General features: G+C 43.1%; 2 protein-coding genes across 2 annotated transcripts; both read right to left on the bottom strand.

Annotated features, from left to right (window-relative positions):
* Nucleotides 1-1,390: 1,390 nt before the first annotated feature.
* On the bottom strand, nt 1,391-20,062 carry ETHR (ecdysis triggering hormone receptor). Its single transcript, XM_017167851.3, has 6 exons — nt 19,621-20,062; nt 7,345-8,150; nt 6,905-7,067; nt 6,642-6,822; nt 3,776-4,711; nt 1,391-2,481 (listed from the first exon to the last, which is right to left on the bottom strand). The coding sequence occupies exons 2-6, from the start codon at nt 7,432-7,434 to the stop codon at nt 1,512-1,514; spliced, it is 2,340 nt and encodes a 779-aa protein (XP_017023340.2). The 5' UTR covers nt 7,435-8,150; nt 19,621-20,062; the 3' UTR covers nt 1,391-1,511.
* A 2,558-nt stretch (nt 20,063-22,620) lies between these two features.
* On the bottom strand, nt 22,621-25,347 carry LOC108075359 (nose resistant to fluoxetine protein 6). The gene is made up of 9 exons (XM_017167770.1): nt 25,059-25,347; nt 24,628-25,000; nt 24,491-24,564; nt 24,223-24,422; nt 24,046-24,158; nt 23,775-23,991; nt 23,544-23,716; nt 22,994-23,480; nt 22,621-22,929 (listed from the first exon to the last, which is right to left on the bottom strand). The coding sequence occupies exons 1-9, from the start codon at nt 25,345-25,347 to the stop codon at nt 22,621-22,623; spliced, it is 2,235 nt and encodes a 744-aa protein (XP_017023259.1).
* Nucleotides 25,348-27,082: the final 1,735 nt, after the last annotated feature.

Below are 27,082 nucleotides of genomic sequence, written 5' to 3' on the forward strand. Positions count from 1 at the left end.
CGCATTAATTGAGCGGAGACGGCACGACGGCAAGAGCAATTATGTACTGTGTCAGCTACTACTTATAACTATGTATACATATGTATGTGTTTTAAATTACAAATACAATTTTCTAAACATATTATCTCTAGCGAACGTGCTCGCCACACTTGTCTCTGTCATATTATTAAAATTTGATGTAAGTCGCAAGGAAACCAGAACCGAACGAACGAACATTTTTAGAATTAGCGAACAACCGAATCGTGTGTGTTTGTATTTTTGTGTGACGCAAGGGATTTGTTTAGGCACATAATTAGTGTAATAATAATGACGACATAGCGATGAAGTTTAATAAAAATGATTGCGTGAGCGTAAATTGAAATGGAAAGGTTTGGGATCAATGGATATAAGTACACGCCCTTAGTTTCGGTTTTCACTGTCGCTTAAGCCAAAATAAAATTCTGTTCCGATGCCTATAAACGGTTTGTTTTATTCCATTCATTTTGGATAGTTTCCAAAGGCATATGTGAAGGCCGAAACAAATCTGCACACAAATAAACACTCTTGGCACACACACTGCTCGTTAGGGTGAGCCGATTCGTATGACCGCAAAACAGTCAAAAAATCAATAATCCAGATCCTCTTAAAGTAACATGTCTAAGTAGTATAACAAAAAGTGTTTAAAGTCTTTATGAACCTCCTCAGAAGTTAATTTTTATCTCAGTTTAAATATTTATAGGGTTTCTACTAAGTTAAATATGAGTATTTAGAAAAAGAGATGGAATATTACTGCCTATTTACCTATTACATGCGGTAGAACAACGATAAGTTGAGTTATAAACTCTTATTCTACATGTTAAAAATTAGTTAATCGGCTTTTGCTAATATTCAAATCATGGGTAACAAGAAACGAAGCTAACTTCGGCACGCCGAAGTTCTTATACCCTTGCAATTTACAATTATATTTCAGGGTTTCAATATCTAATACAATATAAATTATGAATGTATATATATTTTTAATAATAACAAATTAATACCTATACATATTATACTTACAGTTTTACAGTTGCACTTCAAGAATGTGATTTTTATTTGAAACTATTTTTGTGCAATTCAAAGCTTATTTTTTTGCAAACAAATGTCAAGAATATATATGATTTATGGGATCGGAAATGACTCCTTCTCTGTTTTTCAAGCTTGTGACTGAAATTATAATGCTGTTTTGTGTTTTATTTTAATATAATAATTATTATACTTACCCCATCGCACATTTTATTGATGATATGTTAAAAAACTATACTATATTTAGGATATCTTGTTAATATTGTAAACCGATTTAGAACCCACTACTTATATAGCGTATATTATTTCCATATTGATTGGTTTCAAAAACATCTTTAGCTTTTATTGACTTCTTCTGAGGTACTTCAGTCTTTACAACAAAATTTCTTCTAAATCTATGACTATTTGCTGTTGGAATTCAACTAAATACTTGAACAGTTGCTGGCAGTGGACAGGGTTTCAGGGTGAGTCTAGGAGTTCCCTTGGATCTTGCTGGCTCGCCGCTCCTGCAGACAAGCGGTGGTGACGGTGGCCGCTGTTGTCCCAATGATGGCAGCTCCTAGGATGCCTCGCTCCCGTTCGCTCAGGCCGGAAATGGACAAACTGTTGCTGCGCCAAGCGGACGAGGATGTAGTGCGATCCGTGCCCGAGGAGGTGGATATGGAGTTGATTAGGAAAGTAGCCTCTCGTCGAAGAGTACGGCGTGGTTGACGGGCCCCAGAGCTTCCTGCCAGTGTGGCTCCCTCTTCTGCGTCTTGTTCCTGGCGTCGCGATGCATTCCGTCCACTTCCTCCCGCCGCCGGATGCTGCCGCTGGTGGTGATGATGACGATGATGATGATGATGCGTTCGCTGGCCGAGACACGTGAGTAGCAGCCGCCAGAAACCACTCCGGAACTTGGAGGACATCAGGTTGTACAGTATGGGATTCATGGCCGAATTCAGGTAGAGCATAAAGCGCGAGAAGTACAACAGATTGTAGTAGCCGGCGATGCCCAGGCTCTCCACATCGTCGGCGCTGGCCAGGATTACCCAGAGAGTGAAGGCGCGGAAGGGCAGTAGGCACACAAAGAAGCTGGATACCACGGCCACCAGCATGAAAATCACCTGCTTCCGGTGCTTCCTCATCCCGTTGCTCTGCTGGTGGCTGTTGCCCTTGGAGCTGGGTGGCACCTGCGAGGTTGTGGCCGTGGTCGTGCCACTCGCCGGCTGAGGTTGCGGAGATGTGGGCCGATGGAAGGCATTGTTTGGACGCAGCAGCTTGTAGGCAATGGCCGCATACAGGAGGACCAGGATGCCGAACGGCAAGAAGAAGAACACGGTGATGCTGCCCACGAAATAGAGGATCGGCCAGAAGCCGTCGGCGGCGGTAGTGCAGACCGGGGCATCAGTGCCGTCGCCGTAGGGCTCTATGCTGTAGCTGGATATAACGATGATGGGACTGCAAGAATCATATTTCATATTAGATTAAAATTGGATTTTAGAATCACATTCAGTGGCTGATGTTGTCTGCAAAGTTTGAACGCGCTGCGAGCAGGAAACAAACAAATATTTAAAAGCTACTCAATGGCTAACTACTGCAAAAGTTTTCAGGGGGCGAAGCACTCAACTTAATCACACAGCGGAAACGGAAACGGCAGTGTCTGCTTATACTCATCATACGCACAGTTACGAATTGTGTGGGATTCTATCTACTCAACTTTTACTTTTATTTTATTGTACAAGAACGAAAGAAGACTACGAAAACAAATTAAAAAGCTATGTTCGTATGGTACAAATATGTATATTTACAGGGGCCAGCTTGGCATTTCTCCGATTTCCTTAGAATTACGAGTAAATAAATTACACGGCTGTTCACAGAATGATTAGAGATTTCCCTGGGATGGGGGCAATATGTTGAAAAAAAACCGATTTCTTTGACCCGTCATGAGTTGTCATAAAAAATTTATTTACTTACAAAATCTGGCTCGAGTGTGTGGTGTGTGTGTGCGAGCGTGTGTTCCTGGTTGTATTTATAAGCAGAGTATATATGTATGTATAAATGTATAAATATAAATATTATTATTTACGTATGCTGGCGTAGCTTAGATGTGTGAGTGTGTGTGTGTATATGTTGTATGTACAACTGTGTTTACATATGTGAAACCTATATCGTGTGCATATTGAGCTAAGCTTTTTATTCGAGCCGCCGCAAAGCAGGCAACAGTTTCCTCGGACATCCGGTGATGGCCGCCGCTCGTGTAATGGCGCCCGAATCATGGCCGGCTTACAGAAACTATTTCAATCCACCTAAATCATGTTTATCCGCCGCCTTGATGGGGTTCCCAAACGCATATTAAGCCATTTCCCATTTCCATTTGCCGTCGCTGCACACTTTTCCCACTCTCCGTGGCATAATGGCCATCGGCCAGAGGCCCCAGCTCCAAACTCTGGCCAGTATCGGTAGTAGTTGTAGTGCTGTTTGGCTGTCGCTGCTGTTATTTATCTTTGGCACATTCATTCGAGTTTAATAGCCCGAAAAATTGATTGTTTTTTGTACGGAAATGTCCAAGGCGGCGGCCCCAGCTCCGGTTCTTTCTTGTGGAGTTGTGAGCTGTCAACGGTTGACTGAAATCGATTATGCCTGCCAAAGGCGTTCTGGATGGGATTTGTGTGCCGGGATCAGCAGCATCATCGACACATTCCAGCCAAGTGAAGCGAGCGTGTAAACGGGTTACGGACGATTTCTCATTCAAGGAAGGTCTATCTTGGGTGGATTTCCTGCCGGCAGTTTCTCCTTCGCCGCTCCACCCAGGGCCTCCTCATCGAAACTGATTTGTGGCTTTTGGCGTCGCGGTTGAGGATTTCTCAGGCTCATCAAGCGACTATCACTCTCTCTGCGGCCCACCCTCTTGCCCAGCGTCGAGTGCTGCAACATGGCCATGACCTCCAAATCACTGCCACATGGCATCTGTAGTTCGATCTTCAAACGGGTGCGGCTGATGTCCTCGCTGCAGCGGCGGTTCGAACTACGCGACAAGATACTGGAACTCGTGGCAGCGGTCGCATTTGATGAGTTGGTGTTCGTATTGGTATTGGTGCCCATGCCCAGCGACAAGGTTCCGCTGCGTCCGCGTGATGCGCCCTCCTTTCGCCTTCCCAGGGTAACTAGTTCCAGCAACAGTCTGCTTGCATCCTGGCAGAGGCGCCCGAAGCCCCGCCTAAACTTCGTGGACATCAGGTTGTACAAAATGGGATTCATGGCCGAGTTGAGGTACACCATTATCCGGCAGAAGTAGAGCAGGCTGTAGTAGCGCACCAGCCCGAGGTCATGGAGCGTCTGGTCCGTGCTGAGGATGATCCAGAGGGTGAGCACCCTGAAGGGCAGCAGGCAGACGAAGAAGGAGAGAACGACGGCGCCGAGCATCAGGACCACCTGCTTGCGTGCCTTTAGGCTTAGCTCCGGCTTCGTGGGACGCGCCCGCAGCATGGCGCCCCGGTTGGAGACCAGGTTCCTGGCAATGATGCCGTACAGCACCACCAGGGTCACAAACGGCACCACGAAGAACACGGAAATGGTCATCAGGAAGAAGGCAATGGTCCAGTCGGTGATGGCCTGCGTGAGGCACACGGCCACCGACGATCCATCAATGTACTCGGCTAGCTTGTACTCGGCCACCCAAAGAATGGGGCTGCCCAGGATTAATCGAGAGGGGGAGAGAGAGCAAACAAGAAACGTAATCAGGTTGCGGGGTCACGGGGGAGTGGATATTGGATAATGGATAATGGATATGGTTGGAGCCAGGAGGCAGAGAAGAGGCCCGACTGGCAGGAAGGAGGAAGAGAAGGCTGAATAGAGACAGAGGATGACGATGGACCGATGACGATGAACGAGAGGTTAACCAAGTCTACTGGAACAGAGTTCACGTCTCTACTAAACCTGTCTGGCCTAAAAACGATTTTCGTGACCCGATTGCACAGATGGGATTCTTTTTATTACCTGGGGGCAGCCAGCCCTGGAAAATTAATATCTAGGCAAGATAAACTTGTTATTTTGATAGTGAAGTGTTTTTTTAACAAAACAATTTACGGTTCGTTTGTATTTAATTTAAAAACTAATTTAATAGGAATATAGTGCAAAAGGAATCTGAATGTGAACAAATAATTAAACTTTAGTTTAACTTTTAAAGTTTTCGTTTTTATGTAGTTATATGAAGTTTCTGCTATACATATTGAGTAAATATGGCTTTAAATATTTTAACTTTTATGTTATAAGCCTTTTACTATAAAGTAGGTACCTTAAATAGATTATTAAGTCTTTAAACTATACCTAATATAATTGAAAATATTCTCCTACCAAAATGTCAACAATTTATTAATTTAAACCATGTAATTAAAGTTTTAATGAATATTAATGAACGTATGGAAATAAGATAATAAATAGTATAACACAAAATATTCCTATATGAAGTGTGCAAATATTTTGTTTATTAAACAAACAAGTTTAAATTTTCATTTATTTTGGGTAACCCGAAACCCAGATTAAACACTTCCTCGACCCGAATCCTCGCCGGATAGACCTGAAGATATGACAGGCAACAGGCGGGGACAATATGTATTCTCTTTATTTTTTTTTACGATGATCCAAGCGTGTTGGACGTGCGTCAGCGATGTGCCCCGCCCCCGTGTCATAGCTACGCCCTTGGGCTGCGTGTGGCGCGTCGGTTTGAATGTGTTTTAAAATGTTTGTCCGCCGCCTCCGATGGCCGACGGCTTCTTGTGTGGCGTAATTAATGGGTCTCGGTCCGGGATTCCAGTAGTGGCCCCACCAAGAGGGGTCAGTGGCCGAGCCGACAATGTGCTGTTTATTTCATTGTTATGGACGCGGCAAGATTTGCAAAATTAAAAAGGGTCGCCGGTTGCCGGTCGCCCTTCGAAGAACGTCCTTGGTCGCGACCATGGACGCACAATAATAAAGTGTCAATGAAATGAAATCCATGATAGCGGACATCGGTGCTTATTAAAGATGACAGGGCGCTGATAACGGGGAGCTGCCACTCGGACAATGGCCGAGTCCGGGACAGAAGGTGGGAGGATGTGGGTGTGATGAGAGTGGAGGAGAAGTGGGAATGGAAATAGATAGGGCAGAGAGAGAGAGGGAGAGCGGTAACAGTCACAGTTTAGCATTTAAATGGACACGCTGATGCCAAACAAAAGGCGAAACACCAATACCAGAAATTCCACAATCCAAGAAGAATGGAAAATAAACAAAAACGAAAAATGGGTAAGAGATGCGGAAACGGAAGCCCCAAAAACAAAACACAAATCATTAAAATGACGGCGATTGACACTTATAATTAATGAGCGAGGGGAACCCAATGCTTGGCCGCACAAAATGAATAAATGGAAATAAGCCATAAACTAGATCTAACCAGGATAATGACATATATACTACCATATATACAGGAATACCAACACCAGAGATAGCATGCGATGAATTAACTAAGTACGATTTAGAAATTATAATGCTAATATTTAATTAAATTCAAGAAAAACAAAGGAGCAGGAGCAGTTGTCCGGGCTTCATTGCACTGCCTCCAGACAGTGGAACCGAACGCTTACCTCGTAAAGAGCGCAGCAATGCCCCAGGCCAGGACGCAGATGAGGATGGCCCGCCCCTTGGTGCAGACATAGCCGGCCTTTAATGGCTCGCAGATTGCGTAATATCGCTCGAACGAGATGGCCAAGATGGTCAGCACGCTGGCGTGGGCCACCGTTAGCTCCACGAACGGCACGGCCTTGCCTGGTTGGCCGGAGGAGAGGAGAGCACAGCAGTTAATTAGGCTGGGGAAAATAAACAGACCAGTAGGAGTAGCAGCACTTACACATCTCATGCCCGAGGACCCAGGTCTCTGGGCGGGTGTTGACCTCCACGAGGACGGTGGGCGTGCAGACGAGCAGGACCAGCAGGTCGGCGATGCTCAGGTTGGTGAGGAAGATGTTTGTGGAGTTGCGCATATCCTTTGTCTTGACAATCACAATGGGCACCTAAAAAGAATATAATTTTAGAGGAGAATAGAGACGGTCATTATGATTTATATAAAGTTAAAGATAACTCTATCATACTCAATAATGTTTATTACATTTAAATTAAATTTTTCCCTAACTAAAACCAGTAATTAAACAAGTAAATCTTGTTTGCAACCGCAAAATAACATATTTACTACAAAAATGGTTGCAAAACTTTCCGAAAGTTTACAAAGAGTTGTGAGCAATTTTCAAAGCGAGTTAATTTAAATTGTTTGAAATAGTTTGAAGCACTCACCATAACATTGCCCACCACACCCAACAACATGATGACTATGCAGAAGAACATGGCGGTTGTGCGGATATACGACGGAATCTGTGGCAGCATCTGCTCAGCATCGGCATCGGCGCCGTCCTTGGCTGATGTTTCTGCTGTGGTTTCGGTAACTGCTTCTGTTGCGGCGGTGGAGTTGGTGTAGGCGCTGGTGTGACGGTCAAGTCCGTCGGCTGGAACACGATGAGCTGGGTGGTGTGGGCCATGGCCGCCACTAGCAGCGCCACGGGATAGCCCAGCCTGCTGCGACGTCGACGCGGTTGAGGCGGCTGTTGCTGCAGATGTTCCTGCTGCGGCGGGGAGTGCATCTTGAGCGTGGAGCAGGAGGGCGGGCAGGAGCAGGAGTAGCAGCAACAGGCGGATCCTAGGGCCTACGCCAATGCTGGTCAGCCGTGGTAGCTGCCCAAGCCTGGCCACAGCGACGCCGAGGCTGCCCCTCAGAGGTGTCCTCGCTGTCCTCGTCGTCCTGCTGCGGCAATCGGAATGTATGGCTCGCAATGGGAATCACAGGGGCAACATCTCTCCGGATGGATTGCTGCAGCCGCCACCGCCCGCGGTTCAATTAAGTGGGTTACGAGGGGTTGTCCACCCCCAAAATCCTCCGTAATTGCCCGCCCGGCAAGTTTATACTCACGCTTAAATACGCGCTAATGAAATTAGGATGTCCAACGGCCTCTCGGATACGCTCCTATCGCCGGATCCGGATCCGGTGGCATTAAACAAATCAATCAGAGGGGCTTTGCGGTTGTCGTCCGTGGTCTGAAGTGGCTCTGTAATGGCAACGGGATTAGCATTTAAGTGTCGGGCCCAGGATCAGGAAATAACAGGCCATCGACCATGCCGGTCGGCTAACTAACTAACGATAATGAATGAAAAGTTCATTAGGCGCCCTGTCATTTACATAACATTAGAGCATCCGGCCCCCAGCTGAGACTGCTCCATCTCCGCTTTGCCATAAACAAGCTCATCACAATGGGTCTGGGGCTCCTGGCCAGGCGGCACTCGTTCGGAACCATCCGGACAGTGGCGTGGTTCGCCTAGGCAGCAGGGTGCTTCTTAAGCGATTCTAATAGGAATTTTGTTAGGGGATATGAATATTGAATACACAAAAAAACTTAAATCTAACATGGTGGAAAGATTTAATTTAAAAACTTTATTATATTTTTAAGATTTTAAGTTGAAGGTTTATAACAGAGTAACTTATCATAAATGGTATTTAGTTTATAAATTACATTCTTTAAGGATTCTCTATTAAAAACCTTCTTTTGTTTATCCCCAAAACGCCGCTCCTGACTGGATGTTGGCGTCCAATCTCTGGTGGCACTGTCGCCCGTCTGACGACGATTATCACCGAGTGCTGCTTTTGTGGAGATGAGCGGATGATGGCGGCGGCAGCTCAGACGACCATCTCCATCCTCGTCAGCCAAATGGCTTTATTAAATCCCCATTTTTGTGGCGCGCAACTCGCTTAATTATATTATGCTCATACACACTCGAAGGGACAGGAATAGGAACTGGGAGGAGAAGGGCAGAGGTTTAGGGGCTTGGACACTTGGTGGCATAAACACAGGCTTCCGGTGTTTGTCTCTCGGCTTTCGTTTGGCTGGGAGCGGGGTGAAAGGACACTCTGTGCAGCGCCAGCGCCATTTTGATTAATTTGATAAATTCATTATGCGCACACCATATTGGCCAGCAGCTCGTGGGGATGTCCGTTCCTGTCTATGCGTCTGGATCGTGTCCTTTTTTGGCCGAGCCAAGCTGTGCACTTTGTTTGTTGTCCTGCCGCCGGTCAAAACCACCTCGTGACCAGAGTTTCGGATTGGGTTGTGTGGGTTCAACGTCCTCTAATGACATAACAAGGCAGTTTGTGTCACATTTGGCTTAAAAATGCGACTTTAACGATGCCAAGCGAAGGATTATTCTGGACTCTATTGGCCATTTTGCTGTGCGTAATTGTTTCGAAACTTTTGAGTTGGTCATGTTGGCAAGACAAATGAATAGTTTCAAACTTTTTGGACAAAAATCCCAAATACCCATAAAGAAATATATATGTATATAGTGGAAGGCCAACAACTGCCGCCACAAACATGCGAGGCCTGCATGTAAATCTGAAAACGGTTTATGGTTACGGCCCAAATCCCAACAGCTCGAGTGTCGTCGAGCGGCATTTTGATGGATAACTTGTGGCCTGGCCTGTCTATGAGGGCGTGTGCCCAAACACAATGCGGTGGAGCTAAGGACGAGCATCCACTGGGGATATACAAGGAGGTATAAATTAAACAAACCACCGGAGACTTTAGTTAAACGATTCTGGATTAATTTACTGCAAGAGATATGTATACAAATATCAAATATGTAAGTTATATATATTTAAAAACATATTATCATATTTATAAGCATATTAAACCAAACAAAATATTGTCTTTTATAATTATAAAATTGTGTAAATTTAAAGAAAAGCTTATATAAATATGTATCAATAATAACTAAACTGTTACTCAGTTTCAGATGATACTTCTTCTTCTTGCTCTAAAATTAAACATTCTCTTTCGAATAATAAATTTCTTTTAGTTTTATTTTTTGAGAAAAATTCTAAGGTAATGATTGAAACATATTTGTGAGAAATACGAATTTAGTTTATTGATTGTTTACACTCCTAATAGTCATAACAATATGGTGAATGAATACTTTGTATATAGATTTATCCAGGTAATATTTCTTCTATATTTTTTCCTTGTGCACCCTATTTTGGTATAATTTTTTGGCTAAGATTTGAATAAGGTTCAAAGCTGCTGCTGGCGATAATGGAAATTGAGCGTCTTGGCCCACATGGGTGGGTATGTGCGGGGGGCCGAGTGGATTTGCGTGTACGGATAGCCATGTGTGTGTGTGTGTGGTAGTGTAACGCTTTTTATGGTATTTAAGATTGAACGGAATTTATTGCTGACACCCTAATAAAATTAACATTGAAATGGCAATTTGAGGCGGCAATAAGAATCAGCGGCAGAAGTAGCTGCGGCATCAGCAGTAGTATCGAAATCCTTAGCTCCCCGGAGCTCTATAAGTCGGGGCATCGGCATCCCCTTACACACACACCCACGTACACTCACACACACGCATATCTAATCAATTTATCGTTCAATAATAGTCAAGCCATTGGATATATGGGATGTTGACGGCCCCGGGGCGGATGTGCCTCGGCGGCAGCCACTTTGACAAATCGCTAAGCGTGTAAAAAAAAAAAAAAAACGACACTGCGGGCAACGGATAAAAAAATTAAAGTCAAGCCGTCGTCAAATTGATTTCGAACTTTGTGGCAGCGCCTTGAACCGCTTAAATGTCCCGAGGAAGGCGACGAAACACATTTTTATTTGGCCCCCAAGGGCAACCGCATCGCATCCTGCGGCTGTATCCGTGGCTTCCTTCGGCCAGGGCTGTCGTACGCTAAATAAATTGAAATGACTTCGTAATTGTATTTGCGACTCTGGCTAAATTAATCCAACTAGTTGGCATGCCGGCGCAGCGCTCGTGTGGAACCAATAGCCAAAGTGGCGAACGAAAACAACAAGAGCACAAAGCGAACAAAGCGCCGTAAAACCAAAAGCTTGTTTTTCAATTGGACCCACCCACAGCCAACCCAAAGTGGATGTTTTTCGGCCAAAGCCGGCTCCGAGGGGCGTTGGCGAGTCCCCTAAACCCGCCTTCGAGAGCCAAATTGACATGTCGATGGTCATGTCCCACGTTCATGTCCCTTTAATTGACCATTGAATGGCAATTATGGCAGGAGCTGAGCCAGGACCTAAGCTAGTGCGAGTTCATATTAGCCCTGTTCCATCTGAATAAACCACATTAGTATGATTCCATTGGGCTAATGTCCTTGTAGGGTTATTCTAGGATACTTATTTTGTGGGGTTGAAAAGCCCCTATATCCCAAAACAAACAAATGAGGAGAGTGTGTTGTCATACACTTGGAAATCTGATAAACAATAGCTTAAAGAGGCTTTTAAAAATTTAAATATATACATTTCTGGTATAGCTATTAAAGAGGTAAAAACGAGCTAGAATTATTCTTAAGAAATATAAACTATGTATATGTTTTAAGCATAAAAAAAGATATTTTTCACCAGTGCAATGTAAATAGTTACAGCGACAGGAATTTAAATTGAAAACGCCGAATGATTGGACATTCTATTTTCGAATTACACTTTCTTGCCCCGGATTCCAGCCAAGCCCAGTTCCTGGGCAACTTTTCAGTCGGCGCTTGGCTCTAATAACTCTCTGCGGCAGTTTGCTGCAAGGAGTCAAGGATGTTTGCCCTGCCCGCAGCCTCAATGCCCCGACGTCCATCCTGTCCGATTTCACTTATTTATGCGACTGCTGCGAGCCATTCTGCCATTGCCCCCGTCTCGACTGTTTGCCTGCTACTGGATACTGGCTACTGGCTACTGGTTACTGTAACTGCCACCGACTGTCCGTCCGGCTCTCTGTCTGTCTGTCAGTCGGTTTTTGTTTGTTTGCCCGCAATAAGAAAAAGCAACGGTCGCGGGGCTAAACGTTCAAACAAAAGCCAATAGATCTGCAAGTGCAGTGCCGTTCAAGAAATAAGCGGTGGATCTTGGGAATGCCTAGTTCTTTAATAAAAAATATAATTTAGAATTCCTCAGAGATCTCAAGTGTTTTTATAGAGCTTTTCAGATGCTAAGTGCCTAGGACATTTTTACCTTTAAAAACGGATTAATAAGCAAATTATTTTCTTAAAGAAAGACACATTGGAAATCAATATAGATTTATGAATATCTTTTCAAAGCCTACAAAACTCAATCAATAATTTTCTTTGCAATCTTTGTTTATTTTCTTAATATAAACCCTTATTATTTTGACCATATCTGTAACTGATTGTTAGTATACATATGTGTATACAATGTTCATTGTACATTGTACACAGTGGCCGATGGTTTGGTCGTTCAACTAATGTTCTTCTAAAGCTAAGAGTTCTTTATCTGGCGGGGCGAATGTGTGCCCGCTGTTTTAAAGGCGCTCAAGTTGCTCATACGCCCTGTTGGTCTGCTCCGTACCGCGTCCTATTCGCCTGATGAACGTAATTTTATATTTCAGCTCTCCGAAGCTTGTTGCTGCGGCATTGATAAGCCATTGGCCTGGGAAGGCGTTTTATCGCCGGAACGCTGAAAGATGCGCCGCGAGCCGGGAAACTGAGCAGCTGCTGTCGCTATAGTCGCTATATTCCAGGGACTTGTTTGCCTGTTTGCTCGCTGTGGGAATTCATACAGCACACATTCAGCACCACCGATGGCGGACAGACAGTCTGCGGCGGGTCATATAGCACAGATAGCAGGGGCTATTGTTTTACGATTCCATGTATAGGGTAAATAGAGACAAAGGCGGGTTAAGTTTGGGAAATGAACTTGTGAGGTACCTCGTTTGATAAGGGAATATTATGTAAAAATTTGCACATTAAAAAAATAAATATAGATGTTAATTTTAACTAGTAGATCCTCAAAGCACTCTGGTTAACTTTAAGGTAATAAGTAAATCTCTTAATCTCTCAAAATCTCATTACATAGGTTTTTAACTCCTATGTTTGCAATAAACCTATATACCCTAGCCTTACCCTTGGGAACCTCCAACATGCCCCTTGCTAAAGACACTTTAATTGCTTCTAAATGCGCTATGTTTTCGCTCTGTGTTTGTTTCTTTCTCTCTGTGTGTGTGTTTAGCGTATCATATGGCATTTGAATATGGTCCACTAATGCGTATTTAACATTTGGCTGACCTTGGGCGTTATCGCATTTCCCAGAACCAACTGCTAGTGGGAATCCCGATTCGATTGCCATTCCCAAAGGGAGGAATGCAATAAGGTCACATATGCCATGTGGGATTCTGCAGCATTCGATGTCCTTCGCATGACTCCTCTGTCATTTCCGGTGGCCATATTGAAAAATAGCACTTGCCGCACTTCCGCTGGGGCATTATTGAGCGGTGCGTGGCCTCGCATCGTTAACTTGGCCCTAACTCGCATCCTGCCGTGAAGCAGCCAAGTGGCTGTTAAGCAAACTTGGGCGTTTCCCCACCAAGCATTCGAAATTCCGCATTCCCGGGGCTGCACTCCTTTGCTGTTTCACTTAATTTGTCATCTTGGCACTGCCGCCCCCAAGAAGGCGTGGCAGCTGCTGACGTCAGCTCGACGGATAATTCACCCAGAGTCCTCGAAGAGTGACGGATGGTGGCAAGGACCTGTCAGCTTCTAATGAGGGCGTGTGACTTTAAGTGCGGCGGGAGATTTAAAACTGCATTAAGCTGAGCCACGGCGGATGGCCGATGAGCGATAAGTCCACAGCAGACAATGAGTGTCGAGTGCCAAGTGGTTAGTGGTGGATGAGACTCCGGCCAAGTGCCGGCAATTGTCGCCTTTTATTGGCTGCAATTTTTACGAGCTGCCTGCATAGTTAACCGCTGCTGGCCACCGTGCCTGACTTTCACTTTTGCCCATGCCAATCGTTTTACGAGCGCGAGTTCAGTGACCTTTGGGTCCCAGCAGTAGCACCACCACCATCCCGCCATCCGGTGGCTTAATATGCAAACACAACATTATAATGACCGCAGGACACAAATGGAAATGGACGCGAACACGGCTGCTGGTTTTTTGGCCATGTTTTTATGGCTTTTGCCCCCACGGCCACGAGTTGGCCAAGTGCGTAATGAAAAATGTATTTATTGTGGAATAAAAATATTTATCAGTAAATTAAACACCATGTCAGTCTGGATCTATACGCTGCAGATTGCATGACGAAACATCGGAGCGTTCGCCATCAGCCGAGAGAAGTCTTAAAAGCCAGCTGGCCGGCCACTAAATTTGGAATGTCTCCAGTGTGAGGACAATAAATTCTTGATCTCAGCGGGAACAACAAAGTTCCCCTTTTAATACCCCCAGCATAACGATTAATGGTTGATGAAATATATGCCGATCCCTAATGGGTTGGGACTTGAATAAAACTGGGGTCAAACAGGAAGGATTGCACTAAAACATGAGCATTTATTTAAATAAATAACAAATAAACAAACGGGGTGTTATTCACTTCCCTTTTATTTATCAATGAGGTAACCAGAAAAACAAGTTCATAATTTCGCGATCAGGGCGATAATTGTCATTTTCAATATTAATATGAGCTTCTGATTGATAAAATTCACTTAAATGTGGTCAATGTGTAATACAGAAGGATTATCCGGGGATAGAAATAATGCCTGCACAGGACTTATAAATATAAAAAGCAATATTGAGCCCCAATCCCCTCGGAATTGATCCTATTTTTACCATGACAAAGAATACTTCCTAATATTACTCCCTGGATATGCGATTGTCGCCCCGATTTCGGTATCATTTAAGCCGGTTTTTGTTTGGCTTTCAATTAAGGGGACTCTGCTGCTCTCCGCCGCTGCCAATTAGAATTGCAAATGAAACTGCCAGCGCAGAGCCAAAAATATAAACCAGAACAACCAGAGTAGCGGCAACAGCGGCGGCAGCTGAGCGTGTGTCAGAAATAAATGTAAAGGGGAGCCCTGATCCCGACCGAACCCTGCCCGGTCCAGGCCAAGGCGAAGATGAATCCGGAAATGGCACCAAAGTGCGGAACAAGTGGCCGAGCGAGCGCTCTTTTCGGGGGGGATGATGATGAAACCGGTCCCAAGGATTGCGTGGGGGCTCACAGTTTTTCAATGACAACCGATGCGCCCAGAAACAATTTGAGAGTAATGATGAAGAAAGTTGTTACCCGGCGTGTGGCTCATTTGTCAGGGATTGGGATTAGGATGGGGACTGGCTGGGACTGGCTCTGAAACAAGGGAGGAGCGGGTTATAATCTAAACTGCTCGTAGAAAATAGGCATGCATAAATTTATACTATGTGCAGGAATGGCGTGAAAAATGGAGAGGCAGTTTATTTAAAGATGTTTGCCTTTGGATTTTCACTTTTTTCCTGTTCAGGCGAAGCGTTCTTCTTGTTATTTTCCATTCCCTGGCAGCATTTAGCCAGGCATTGTTTGTGTGCTTCTATTGATTTTTGATCGGGGCAAAGGTAGCTAGCTGCCTCATCGGTTTAATTGCCCAAATCAATAGACATGAATAAAAGAGCTATAAATATATGTGTATGCTAGAATTATACAAATTCTGGGCAGTACAGGTGTACCATACATAAATGCGAATCAGGCACCAAAACAATTGCTCTTTAATTAACCAATTGATGGGCCACAATACAAGCCAGTAGGCTAAGAGAGAGACTTTCACAGGAAATACTAAAAGGCTCTAATTGTTTAGTTAAGCACGGCTGAATATAAATAGAACTTAATGATGGGAGCATATTTTCCAAGAGGCCATATGGCACTTTGCATGACAAATGAGGCGTTCGTTCCCTCACTTCTTGATTCTTGATTCTTGGGAGGAACGGGTTGACGAGGGTGACTTCGGGTCGGGTGTCAACTCCTCTATCATTTCTCTCCAAATAAACTTTTCCCATTCAACGCTTTCAACGCTTCCTGGTATCATTTATCTGGAGGGCGCACAGACTTAATAACCCATTTGTTGCCTGATCCCAGAGTCATGACTTCCCGGGCATACAAATGGCCAATAAGAGAGCCAGTGAGACATATGCCGCGGAGCGTAAAAAACGTTAGGAGAACGCACGGAAACGACCTTGCCAGCCGGCAAACATTTGACTTCTAATTAAGCTTCAGCGGCAAGAAAACAAAAGTTCTCACAAGGCGATGATTAAGCGCCCACGTACGGCACAGCCAGGGATCTGGAGGTGGGTGGAGGAAGGAGCTACTGCCACCCACCCTCGGACGGCCTTCATTCCGTATGCGCGTGCTAATCAAATTGGGTCTAGTCCCTGTCTGCGCCGTGTGTCTTTCGGCCTTTCAGGAGTGGCTCAAAAACTGGCTCTTGGCTGCGCTATGTTGTTTATCAGTCGTGTCTGCCTCTAATGTGTAAGTGTGCCAAAACTGATTGCATAATTATGCAAATTCCCCGGCACAATATACGTCTAATGAATTACTCAGACTCATACCCAAAACCCAACCCACTCCCTAGAAAGCCAGAAGTGATGGCCATGGTTCGTAGTCAGCAGTCAAGAGGCTGAAATGTAAACAGTCAGTGGCCACAGAGAATGGGAAATTGCTCCGAAGTGTGAGTGTGCTTCTCCTTTTTGCAGAGTTTTTCTTGTCGATAATGATTATACAATAATTTGCTATTGTTCCCAGTCTTTGTCGGGGGAGTGAGTTTTTGGTAATTACATTTGACTTCAGTCACAGGGGTAGAAGTGTTATGGATTAATCGAATTAAGTCCGAGTCTGCGACAACAGGCAGGGTAATTAACAGGCGTCGCTTCCTCATTGCCAGCTGCAGGACTTGAGCTTATGCAGAGAGAGAAACTGAGATTTATATTGGCTTGGCAAGGATGCTTCTTAAATTGAGACTTTGCTTTATCAGCATTTTAGTTAATAATAAACACACTCACTGAGTTACTGGCTTTTGATTAAAATGCAGGACTAATACCCTAAAAGGGTATAAAACTGAGTTCTTCTTTACCAACAATACATCCAATATTTTAAAGAAAACCTTAGTATCCCTATGTTATCTAAATCCTTATATTTTTGATTTAAGAGTCAACATCTTTAAACGTGTTCTGATTTTCTTCTTGGTGTATAGTAACTGCGTTGACAGTAAATTAAGCACGCATTAGTTCACCCCCTTTCCGTGATCCTGCACGTGCCCTCTGAACAATTCATAATGGTTAAACCTAATCGCTGAGCTCATTTTCACATTGCCGCATTGTTTATTTTTCCTGGCATAACAAAACCCACTCGCCAAAGTTCAATCGAAAATTGGCCCATAAAAATGAATTAGCGCACGCACAAAAAAGTAAAAGTAAGAATTTTAACAAAATAAATACGACGGGCACATTAAAACTATATCGGCAATAATCATCAATAGTTTTTTATTTTCATTTTTTTTGGGTTAAACAAACGTTGCATTGGGAAAATAAAGAAAAGGCAGCCCAGCCCAGGATGGCCCACCTTTTATTTGCATTGCGGGCGACGACGGCTGGGCTAAATTGTGAAAAGAAATTCACGCTGAGAATGCCGCTGGCACTGTTTATTATGGCTATGAATCAGCCTGTGACAAAAGTCGCGGGCATTTCTTATTCCGGCGGCGTTCCTGCGATTGCAAACGCGATCGCGATTGGCCCCAAAAAAAATACGAAACTAAAGTCAAAACAGCCTAAATGTCGAAAAATCGAAAGGCGCCACACACGCGTCTGGCAAATCAAATGGACAGGCTGGATGGACTGACTTAATTTGCCCCTCATCTCCCCGGTTTCGATGGACAGCTCCATGGACGTGTTTGACCGCATACTTTTCCTTTTTTTTTTTGCCCCGGTTCGTTTCGCTTTTCTTTCCAGCCGAGCGTAATTAGGCAGAGCAAGGCGTAAAAAGTGAGACGCTGCCAATGGGGAGGAGCAAAAAGACATAAGATAAAAAATGGCAACATGAAAGACGAGCGCATAAATCACAATTCATACTCGTATAAATAAAGACATTTGATTTGGAACCGGGCCTCTTGCTCTGTGTCGGGCCGACTGACCAAAATAGCAAAGCCCAATCAACTTGTGATGCAGGCGGAAAATTCTTAAAATGAAATGCCGGCCTCTGTGGCGTATACGCAATAAATTTTCATATTTCTTATGCCGCTCGCGCGGTCTCTTATCCGATTTGCCCCCAGTTCGCTGGTCTGTAAACGATGCACTGGGAAAATTAGTTTACAGGAAGCAAATTTGTTAAGAAAAATATTTAAAAATGAAAACAGCAAGGCAGTGGCATAATTCCTTTTAAAATTATTATTTTCATAGGTTTATTAAAATATTTTCAAACAAACTGTACAAATATATGAGGGTTTCCTAAGTCTTTAATTTATATTATAAATTCAGACAACTTTTCGAATTAGTTTTCAATATTAAACTTCATTTTGTGTTCAGTCTTTTTTACCAGTGCTGTTTTAAAAACTTTATAATACATAAAAACACGTTTATCTACGAATTATCAAAATCACTCTTTTTCTGTAATAAACATTTTACGATGTGTGGCTCTCATGGGACAAGAATTTGTTACTTTTAATTTAATTATCATCATAAATGAAGCATATTTTTTCCTGTGTATAAAAGAACACTGTTAAGAGAAAGGGGCTGGGGTGCTGAGCCCACGTATGACGTAGAATGCTAAAGAGTCGACTGCCAAAATTTATAAACAAGCAGAACTGAGCCGGGCTAATTCGACCTGGGTGTGCGTATTAAATATGTTTGGCATTAAATTTGCGCGGCAATACGGAGTGTAAACAAAAGGCCCCGAAGAGCGCCAACAGATGTTGCATTTATTTAATGAGCCGTCGATGGGCGGTGGGTGATAGGCAATGGGCGCTGGGCGATGAGGTGTTGGAAATGTGTTCTTAAGCAAATAAAACCCCATATTTATACAACTTATTCGGGGTATTTTTGGACCGGCCTGAAGTATTCGAACGTGAGCGGTTAAAATGAGCTAAGGAATTCTGTGACATCGCTGCGGATTTGGAGAGCTTCTCGCGAGGTCACGATGTGTGATAAGGCCCGAGAAGGGAATCCGTTTCGCATTCAAGAAGCATTTCGCGCCTCGCCACACTTTTCGAGTGTGGTCTCAAGTCTCCACTTGAGATGATGATGTCGATCTTGATCATCGGAGTAATGACGATGACTGGGCAATCGCACAGGCATTAATTTGTCAATGTTTATATTTTGAAATCAATATTATCAGCAAAATAAACATTATTAATAACGATGCGTGAGCACAGTTCAATGGAGAGTCAGTCAGGGCAATAGAGTTATACAGAGGAACCATTGAAACGCGTATGCTAATGTCGTTGCAATAATCACGTTTGCTTTCAATTATCCGATCTCATTTTAATATAACAGAGGTGGGTTTTACAAATACTGGGTAAAACTCTGTCAAATTTAACATGCTCTAGAAAAATTAAAGAAACTTTAAGCCAATAGAAAACTCTACAAACCACCTTTCCATTAAACGTGTTTGGCCCAATTTACTTTTTAAATTATCAAGAGCAGTACTTGCACGAGTTAAACCCATTATAGCATTATCAGAAACACCTTCACTTTGTTTACACACACCGCATGTGTAGACTTACCAACGAAAAAAGCCGGCGGAATACTCAAGATCTGGGAGAAAGGCCGGCCGGGATCGGGGGATCGAGTGGTGGACTGTGTAGGAACTGTTCCGTCTGCCCGCGCAATGCATGCGGCGGCAACGGCGAGTGCATTAATTTCCGATGTCAAACTTCACGGCAACACTTAACGAAATACGCTTTTTTTATGTTTTGCATGTAATTAAAAGCATTAACGCGACGCGGACGACAACCGCAGCCAGCTGACAACGGTGTTGACATTAATGGCAGCCGCAAAGTGCAGGCCTCCGCCGGAGGAAAAACAGCCACAAAGACGGCTAAAGTAGAACTGTGGCATATACCGAGAGAGATGCACCTGTCGCCTGATTCTATTTTCCAAAGATTCGATTCCAAAACTAACTTTCGAGCGCTTTCTCTTTAGGCCGCACGATCCGGCCAACCGCTCGACGGCAAGTTTTCCAAAAGACTAACAGCGCGGTTTTCTAGCAAACAATTTTCATACGCCGTGTTTGCCGGCACGGCCAAAACAACTGGCAAAGCTCCTTGGCTTGGCAGCACCGCCGAAGCTCTCTCGGATCCAAGCTAGTCGAGAGCTTTGCCACTCGGCTTTTGCTCCTCCTCCTCCGCCGGCCGCTAGTCATTTTGGCGCGAAAGCATTCGCCGGGCTTTTGTGAATGGAGCCAAGCGCTTTGCCACTTGAAAATTGGTAAGATTGGAGGAGCGCGTAGTATCGGGCGGGGAACTACTGAGGGCAGGCGAGTGACGCAAGGTGAATGGAGGAGTGCGCGTAAAAGCTGACTTGCAATCAGCAATAATACAGGGTGTAGCTTTACAATAATAATAAATCATTGCTAGTGTGATTTAGTAGAAATTATATAAATAAATTAAATACAAAAACTTAAGGTATCTTAAGTATGACCAGTATGACAAACTATATAAAAATAAAACTCAAGAAATAGTTATTTAAATAATATTCTTAGGGTGAATGTTTTGGATTTCAAGTCACAATGTATGCATTTATTATACATTATTTTTTTTTATTATATTATATTTGTTATATATACATATTTATACATTTAATAGCATTTAGCACAGACAGGCAAAATTAGTGCACACATTTAAGGAAAGGATTACAAGCGATTCTAGTTTGAATATAGTATATAATTATTACTATTTCGACTCTTTTGCTAAAGCACATGCTAATTTCACTTATTTTTCTCTTAATTATTATCATATTATTTTGTATCATATCATATCATATTATTATTATATTATTAGAGATAGTTCATAACCCATAATAAGCTTATACGCTGGAAAAGCTACTGCTGTCGAGTTCCTATTTCCCTTGAGTACTTTGCGATTACAGTATTGAATATTAAGTGCCATCAAGTTTATTTATTAATTTCGGCAATTGCCTTTAATAAATCACTAACTGTTATCAGGGAACTTTGTTCAATAGTTCGGCAGCGCTAAACAAACTTTAAAAAGAGTAAAGGATTTGGTAAATTACTGGATTTTATTTAGATTTAATTTATATTTAAATTAATTTATATATTTAAATTAAAGAAAGTATTCATTAAATTGTTACTTAACATATTGTTTTTCTCTTGAATCAATTTCCATTCAAACTTAAATAGCACCAGCTAAAGTTTCGATTAGAATATATAAATGTATGACTAATGTACCTTTTCTCCTTCTAAAAATATTAAATGATATAGTTCTAAAACTCATTTTTTGTTTGTCCTATATAGGCATTAGTCATCTAACCCCTTTATGCATGAGTGGGCTTTAGCACAACAATATAATTTGGAAAACAAATTTACTTATCGTAATATCAGATTTTGTATTACCAGTTTGTTGTAAACAAATCAGTACAGTTCCTAGTTTGAGAGGTGGGTTATATATGGAACTAAAGATACTATTAATAATAATAAATACTGTATATTAAAACAGCTTTGATAACCTAGTTATTGGTTTTCTATTTTCTGTGATTTTTATTAAAGTAATTGCCGTCAAAAAATACTTTGACCCAGCCTCTCGTTATCAAAAAATGCTCCACACGTGTCCGAACCTCTTTGTCCTGATTAAAAACATATAAAGCAATCGTCAGCATGCACCTTGGATCTTAGAATTAAAGCAAATTACTATCTAATCAAGGCGGTTTTAGTTTTTGGAAAACAGTAAATGGGATTTCCTTGTACCTTCTGATGAGCAAACTCAATATGAAATGGCGAAAATGGCAAAAACGAAGTCTTACCGTGGCAATTAGAACCGTAATGAGCAATCAAAACAAAATAATAGCCGAATGGATTTCCCAGGCCCTAGACGGCGCCATATCAGGCACCTGGTAGCGTTTTATTTGGCTTCTTGAAACTTGATCAGATATACATTTTCTAAGAGTTCGAGCCTATCTGAACTCAAAGGCCAGATAATCAAGTCCTTTACCCAAGAAACCTCTTTGACTTTATTAATTCGCTTTAATCAGTATTGTTTTATACCCTCTATGCTAACTAAACTAATCATACTTTATTAATATAAAAAGCAGCCAACTTCAAAGTTCAGGAAAAAACCCACTTAGGTTGCTTAGATTTCTGAGTCACGATCTATCAAGGAGTCTGCATGCCTGCACCTCGTGCGATTCTTGGGAAAGTTTGTTGTTTTCATTTTTCTCTTTAATGGAATGTTTTTAAGAAAGCAATTCTAAATATTTGTTGTTCCTCTTGACACAATCAATACAATCTATTAGATTATAAAATGGACGTATAATTCCATAAAATTTCGGATATAGTCTCTTTACTTATTTATCAAGGCAACTAAAATCTATTTCTTGACGACATCATGTATCCATCCCATTGCTCTATATTAATTTCTTTAGCTTCACAATTTGTTTAGATATACAAAAATGTCTTTATTTTCTCAGCTTATTTGTAAGTTTTATATAAATATAAAATATATAAAGTATAAATAAACTATTTACAATGATTTTCCTTATTGTTATGTTATTTAACTAGTCGCCTTGGCTGCCGTATCCCCGCTAGTCTGCAGGTCAATCTTGCTTTCCAGAGGAGGAGCTGATGCAGTTTCAGTATTCGGCAGAGGAGCCACCGGCTCTGGAACTTGCTTCTCCACATCAATTGGCGCCTGTGTTGCCTCTGGTGACGCCTCAACTGGAGGTTGTAGTTTCGGCTGTGGAGCTGGTCTTCGGTTCGGCAAAATCAGACTCTCCAATCCCCCACAAGGAGCTTCGATCAGAATGTAAAGGACATAGGCGAGTAGCACGGAGAAACCAAAGTCCTGCCAGAAGCGCAACATCTGAGGGAGACAATTTAGAAGGGTTTCTATCGAGGTTATAACCAAAGAAGCATTGATTACTTACAATATCATAGTTCGAGAAGTAGGTATTGACGCGCGTACGTCCTCCATTGAGGTTCTGAATGAACAGATGCCCCATGTAGACGCAGAAGGACAGTTTCGAGAGTGGCTGCCACAGTGGGGAGGTGAGGAAAGAGTTGGCCAGCCCCCCGTATCCCTGCATGCAGGCAAAGACCACCCAACTCAGGCCCAGGGGCCAGGCGATCCTGGAGAGCGAAACGTAAAAAGCCTCGTTAAGGATGGGCAGAGTCTTGCTTTTGCCAATGCCGTAAGGATACATGGCGAAGATGCAGGTGAGCAACAGGGCCAAACTGGTGATCCACCCCACCCATACGGTGGGACGGTTCAGTTTGATGGACTTTCCCCGAATCGAGTGCAGGAAGTAACCGAATAGGAACCCAACCAGCCAGCCGGAAGCTCTGGTGTGTGTATAATGCGACAGGTCAGTGCTTCCGCCACTATCGGGTCCACCGCCTCCGCCTCCATTTAACCTTTATAAAATAAATTAAATAACTAAGTCTAATTCCTTTTGAAAATATCACAACAATACTTACAGTGAATAGTTGTTGATCACCATAATGCTGAACAGGTAGGCTGCGAGGCCGAGCATCAAGAGGAGCACCAGAGCAGCTCCCTTCTTGCCCCACTTGTACACAACGATCAGCAGTATGGGGGCAATGATGTACAGCTGCATGTCGATGGCCAGATACCAGGTATGAGCAAGGCACTGCACAACAAAATTATAGTTGGATCGATTATTCAAAGAGGACCTATGAAACACTCACCTCTTTGTCAGCAGCATAGTTCTGAATGTAAATCAAGGTCCAATACCAGTTGTCGTTGCAGTTATCGTAGTTATCAAAGTTCCAGTTGCCGTACAGCGGCCCATCGCCCACCAGAGGCAAAACCTTCAGGTAGATAAGGATGGACACGGCCACGATGGGCGTCAGCCGGAGATAGCGATGCAAATACATCAGTGGAATATTAAGTTTTCCCTTGGCCCTAAAATAATAGCAGTAATGGGTATAGGAAGACCTAGCTGGGACTTAGACTTACCTCTCCATGGCACGCAGTGGAACCATGGCCACAAGCAGACCGCTGATAAAGAAGAAGGTGTCCACAGCGAAAACGCCCTCGTAGATAACGTCCATGAAAGGTGTCTTGGCCCACTAAGAAGGGGTAGGAAAAGGATAAATTCCAAATTGATTTTTAATTCAAATTTCCTGGTCTTACCGTGTACACATCATACAGGTTGATGTTGGGAGATGTAATGCCAATGATGTAGTCATGACCATAGCAAACCCAGATCAAGGACATGCAACGAATTCCATGGAGACACTCAATCACATTTGGATTGGATGTGGTGCTTACCCTGAATAGGGCACGGGAGTTGGCACGTGCCGAGAAAACCTTGAGAATAGGTGGTAATTTTTCTGAAAATTACATAAAATCAAGGAATAAAAAAGAAATATTATTTTAAGGCTGACTTTGGTATACTTACTTGGATCCGAGCATAAGAAATAGTCATAAAGAGTAGCCAGTCCTACGACCGCTCCAAATACAGACAGTAAAACGCTGTTAATAAACAATAAATAAATATTTAAAACAAATCAGTAAATGTAAAGATCTTTCACTTACATTGTAAAAATAGTAACAGCATCGTAGGCCTCTTTCTCTGAGGTTTTGCAAGTGCTTTCGCTGACCAGATTAACGTTGTCACTCAGCTCTAGACCAATTAGCTGCTTGAAGACCCGTCGTAGCAGTGTGTCCATGTTGGTGGCCGAACAGGCAGAGGGAAAGCAGACAGCCGTCTGGACATTCAACATCCTCATCATGCCGCCGGCATTACCCAGCAGTTGCTGCAGCGGCAGTTGGGCCAGGCAGTACTTCCCCTGAAAGGTGTAGCTCGAGGCCACGGTCTGCTCAATGGCCACGCATTCATCATAGTGGCCGAGATCCTTAAGATGCCCCTTGAGGATTCCAGCCGGTATCGACCCCCAGGAGTCGATCACTGAGCACAAAAGTCTTTAAAGTCGCCATTCTCTAGGACTATAGGTCACTATACTCACTTCTGAAGGCCCAAAGTTCACCGCTAAGCAATCCGGCGGTCAGCTGGGCGAACTGCGCATAGCACTGCAAATCCTGGGCGGTGGGGAGCCGCGTCTCGGGCACCAAGTCCTCCACAGTTACGTTCTGGTAATAGCTGAAGAACTCCTCCGATAAATGCCGTAGTCTGTTCAATCGCTGGTAATCCTTAACGTCCAGTTCGAGGTCTTGGTTGAGGTCCAAGTCCAATCCAAGAGCGCTGGCCAGGGCCAGGCCGCAAAGGAACAGCACTACTAACCTGATTCTTACCATATCTGTGGACTTCCAACCACCGAATGTTTCGCATCCGGACTAGAGCAACCCTTTTTATAACCGATCGCTTGCATAGCCACTGGATGTCTGGCAGTCGTCTGAGCTAAGGATTAGTAATATATGGGCACTTTCGATTAGTCCAATTTTCATGACTCTGCAATCTGCGAAAGGCCTTTTAGTACGAATTTATTATTTCGATTGAAATCTTCACACGTAACCCTTGTTTCTGCATATTATGGGGGGCTAGATTATCTTATCGATTCCATTCGCCATAAGACCTAAATATTTTGAAAGAACTTCTTCGGTCATGGTGCACTTTTATATTCTGAATTTCTAGGAATAGTAAACTTCGATTTATTGACTCTCATATCGATTATAGGTCAATTCTTCGCAGAACTGAAACGGCCTTGTCCTTGTCCTTGGCAACTATTTCTCTAGGCCCAAACACCAAGCGATTGTACCCCACTTGTCACGGCTATAACAATAGTGCAAATCACTTCCATATCTGCCGATGTCTAGCGGTTCGAACGCACTCATGGCGCTGGTCTACGGGGTTTTCAGGTGTTATTTATAATTCTATGATCAAGTAGATGCGATCAAGCCGGAAAGTTGATAGCAAGTGTATCTTGGTTATCTGATTTTTGCAATTAGTCGATTTGCATACAGCGAGTTTTCCAATAACTTGATCTGCCGCCACACTGCAGCCTGTCACCAATAATATATAGCCAGCGTTATGAGTCTGCTTCTTTAATGGAAGTGTAATTGATCACATAATTCATTTCAGATTAGATTTCATGTCTTGATTGGTTCAATGCTCTAAATTCCATTTACTTCCTGAAGAAAGTTCTATCTCTCTAATGGGTAACATTATCTTCGGGCAAGGAATTTTCATGTGAAGTTCCCTTAGATTCCCTGCTTTCGCTTTCCAGCTTCTCTGTGCTTTTCAAGGCCGTTGGGACGAGCTCTGGAGTGATAACCTCAATAGCAGACAATTTTGGCTGTGGAGCTGGTCTTTGGTTAGGCAGAAGGAGACTTTCCAGTTCTCAAAAGGAGCCTCGATTAGGATGTGCATCACATAGGCAAGCAGCACAGAAAATCGAATGTCTTGCCAGAATCGGAGCATCTAATAATAGTAGATTATTATTATTATATTCGGGATCTAAGAATTAAGAGTTTTAACTTACATCGTAGTCGGAAAAGTAGGTGTTCCCCCTTGCCGTCCCACATTGAGGTTCTGAATGAAAAGCTGTCAAATGTAGACGCAAAAACGACAACTTCGAGAGTGGCTGCCACAGCGGAGAGGCCAAGAAGGAATTGGCCACCGTAGCCCTGCATACAGGCAAACACCATCCAACTCAGCAGAGAAGGAGTGCGATTTATAGGAACAAGTTTTCCACCATTAACTCCGTTGGCGTGTGCCCAATCTTATCGATTGTTTACCTCTTCATGTTTGCCTATTCAAAATTCCTCAGAACCCCCAATCAACAATATACGATCTGGGTTTAATTTGGGTTTTCATGTGAGTAATGCGTGGGGGTTGAAATTACCCCTATTAGATTTCCTAGAAAAGTAATTTAAGCAAATTTAATTAGGTTATGATGATGTTGTCATAGGCAGCTCATTATAATAATTAATTTTAAAAGTAAACTGTATTATACAGATTATATACATTAGAGAGCTTTAATAATCTCTAGAAATTGGGATTTAAAAAATACTTTTATCAAAAGACTCAAGA

This window comes from Drosophila kikkawai, chromosome 3R (genome assembly GCF_030179895.1).
Source record: "Drosophila kikkawai strain 14028-0561.14 chromosome 3R, DkikHiC1v2, whole genome shotgun sequence".
In the NCBI taxonomy this organism is placed as follows: domain Eukaryota; kingdom Metazoa; phylum Arthropoda; class Insecta; order Diptera; family Drosophilidae; genus Drosophila; species Drosophila kikkawai.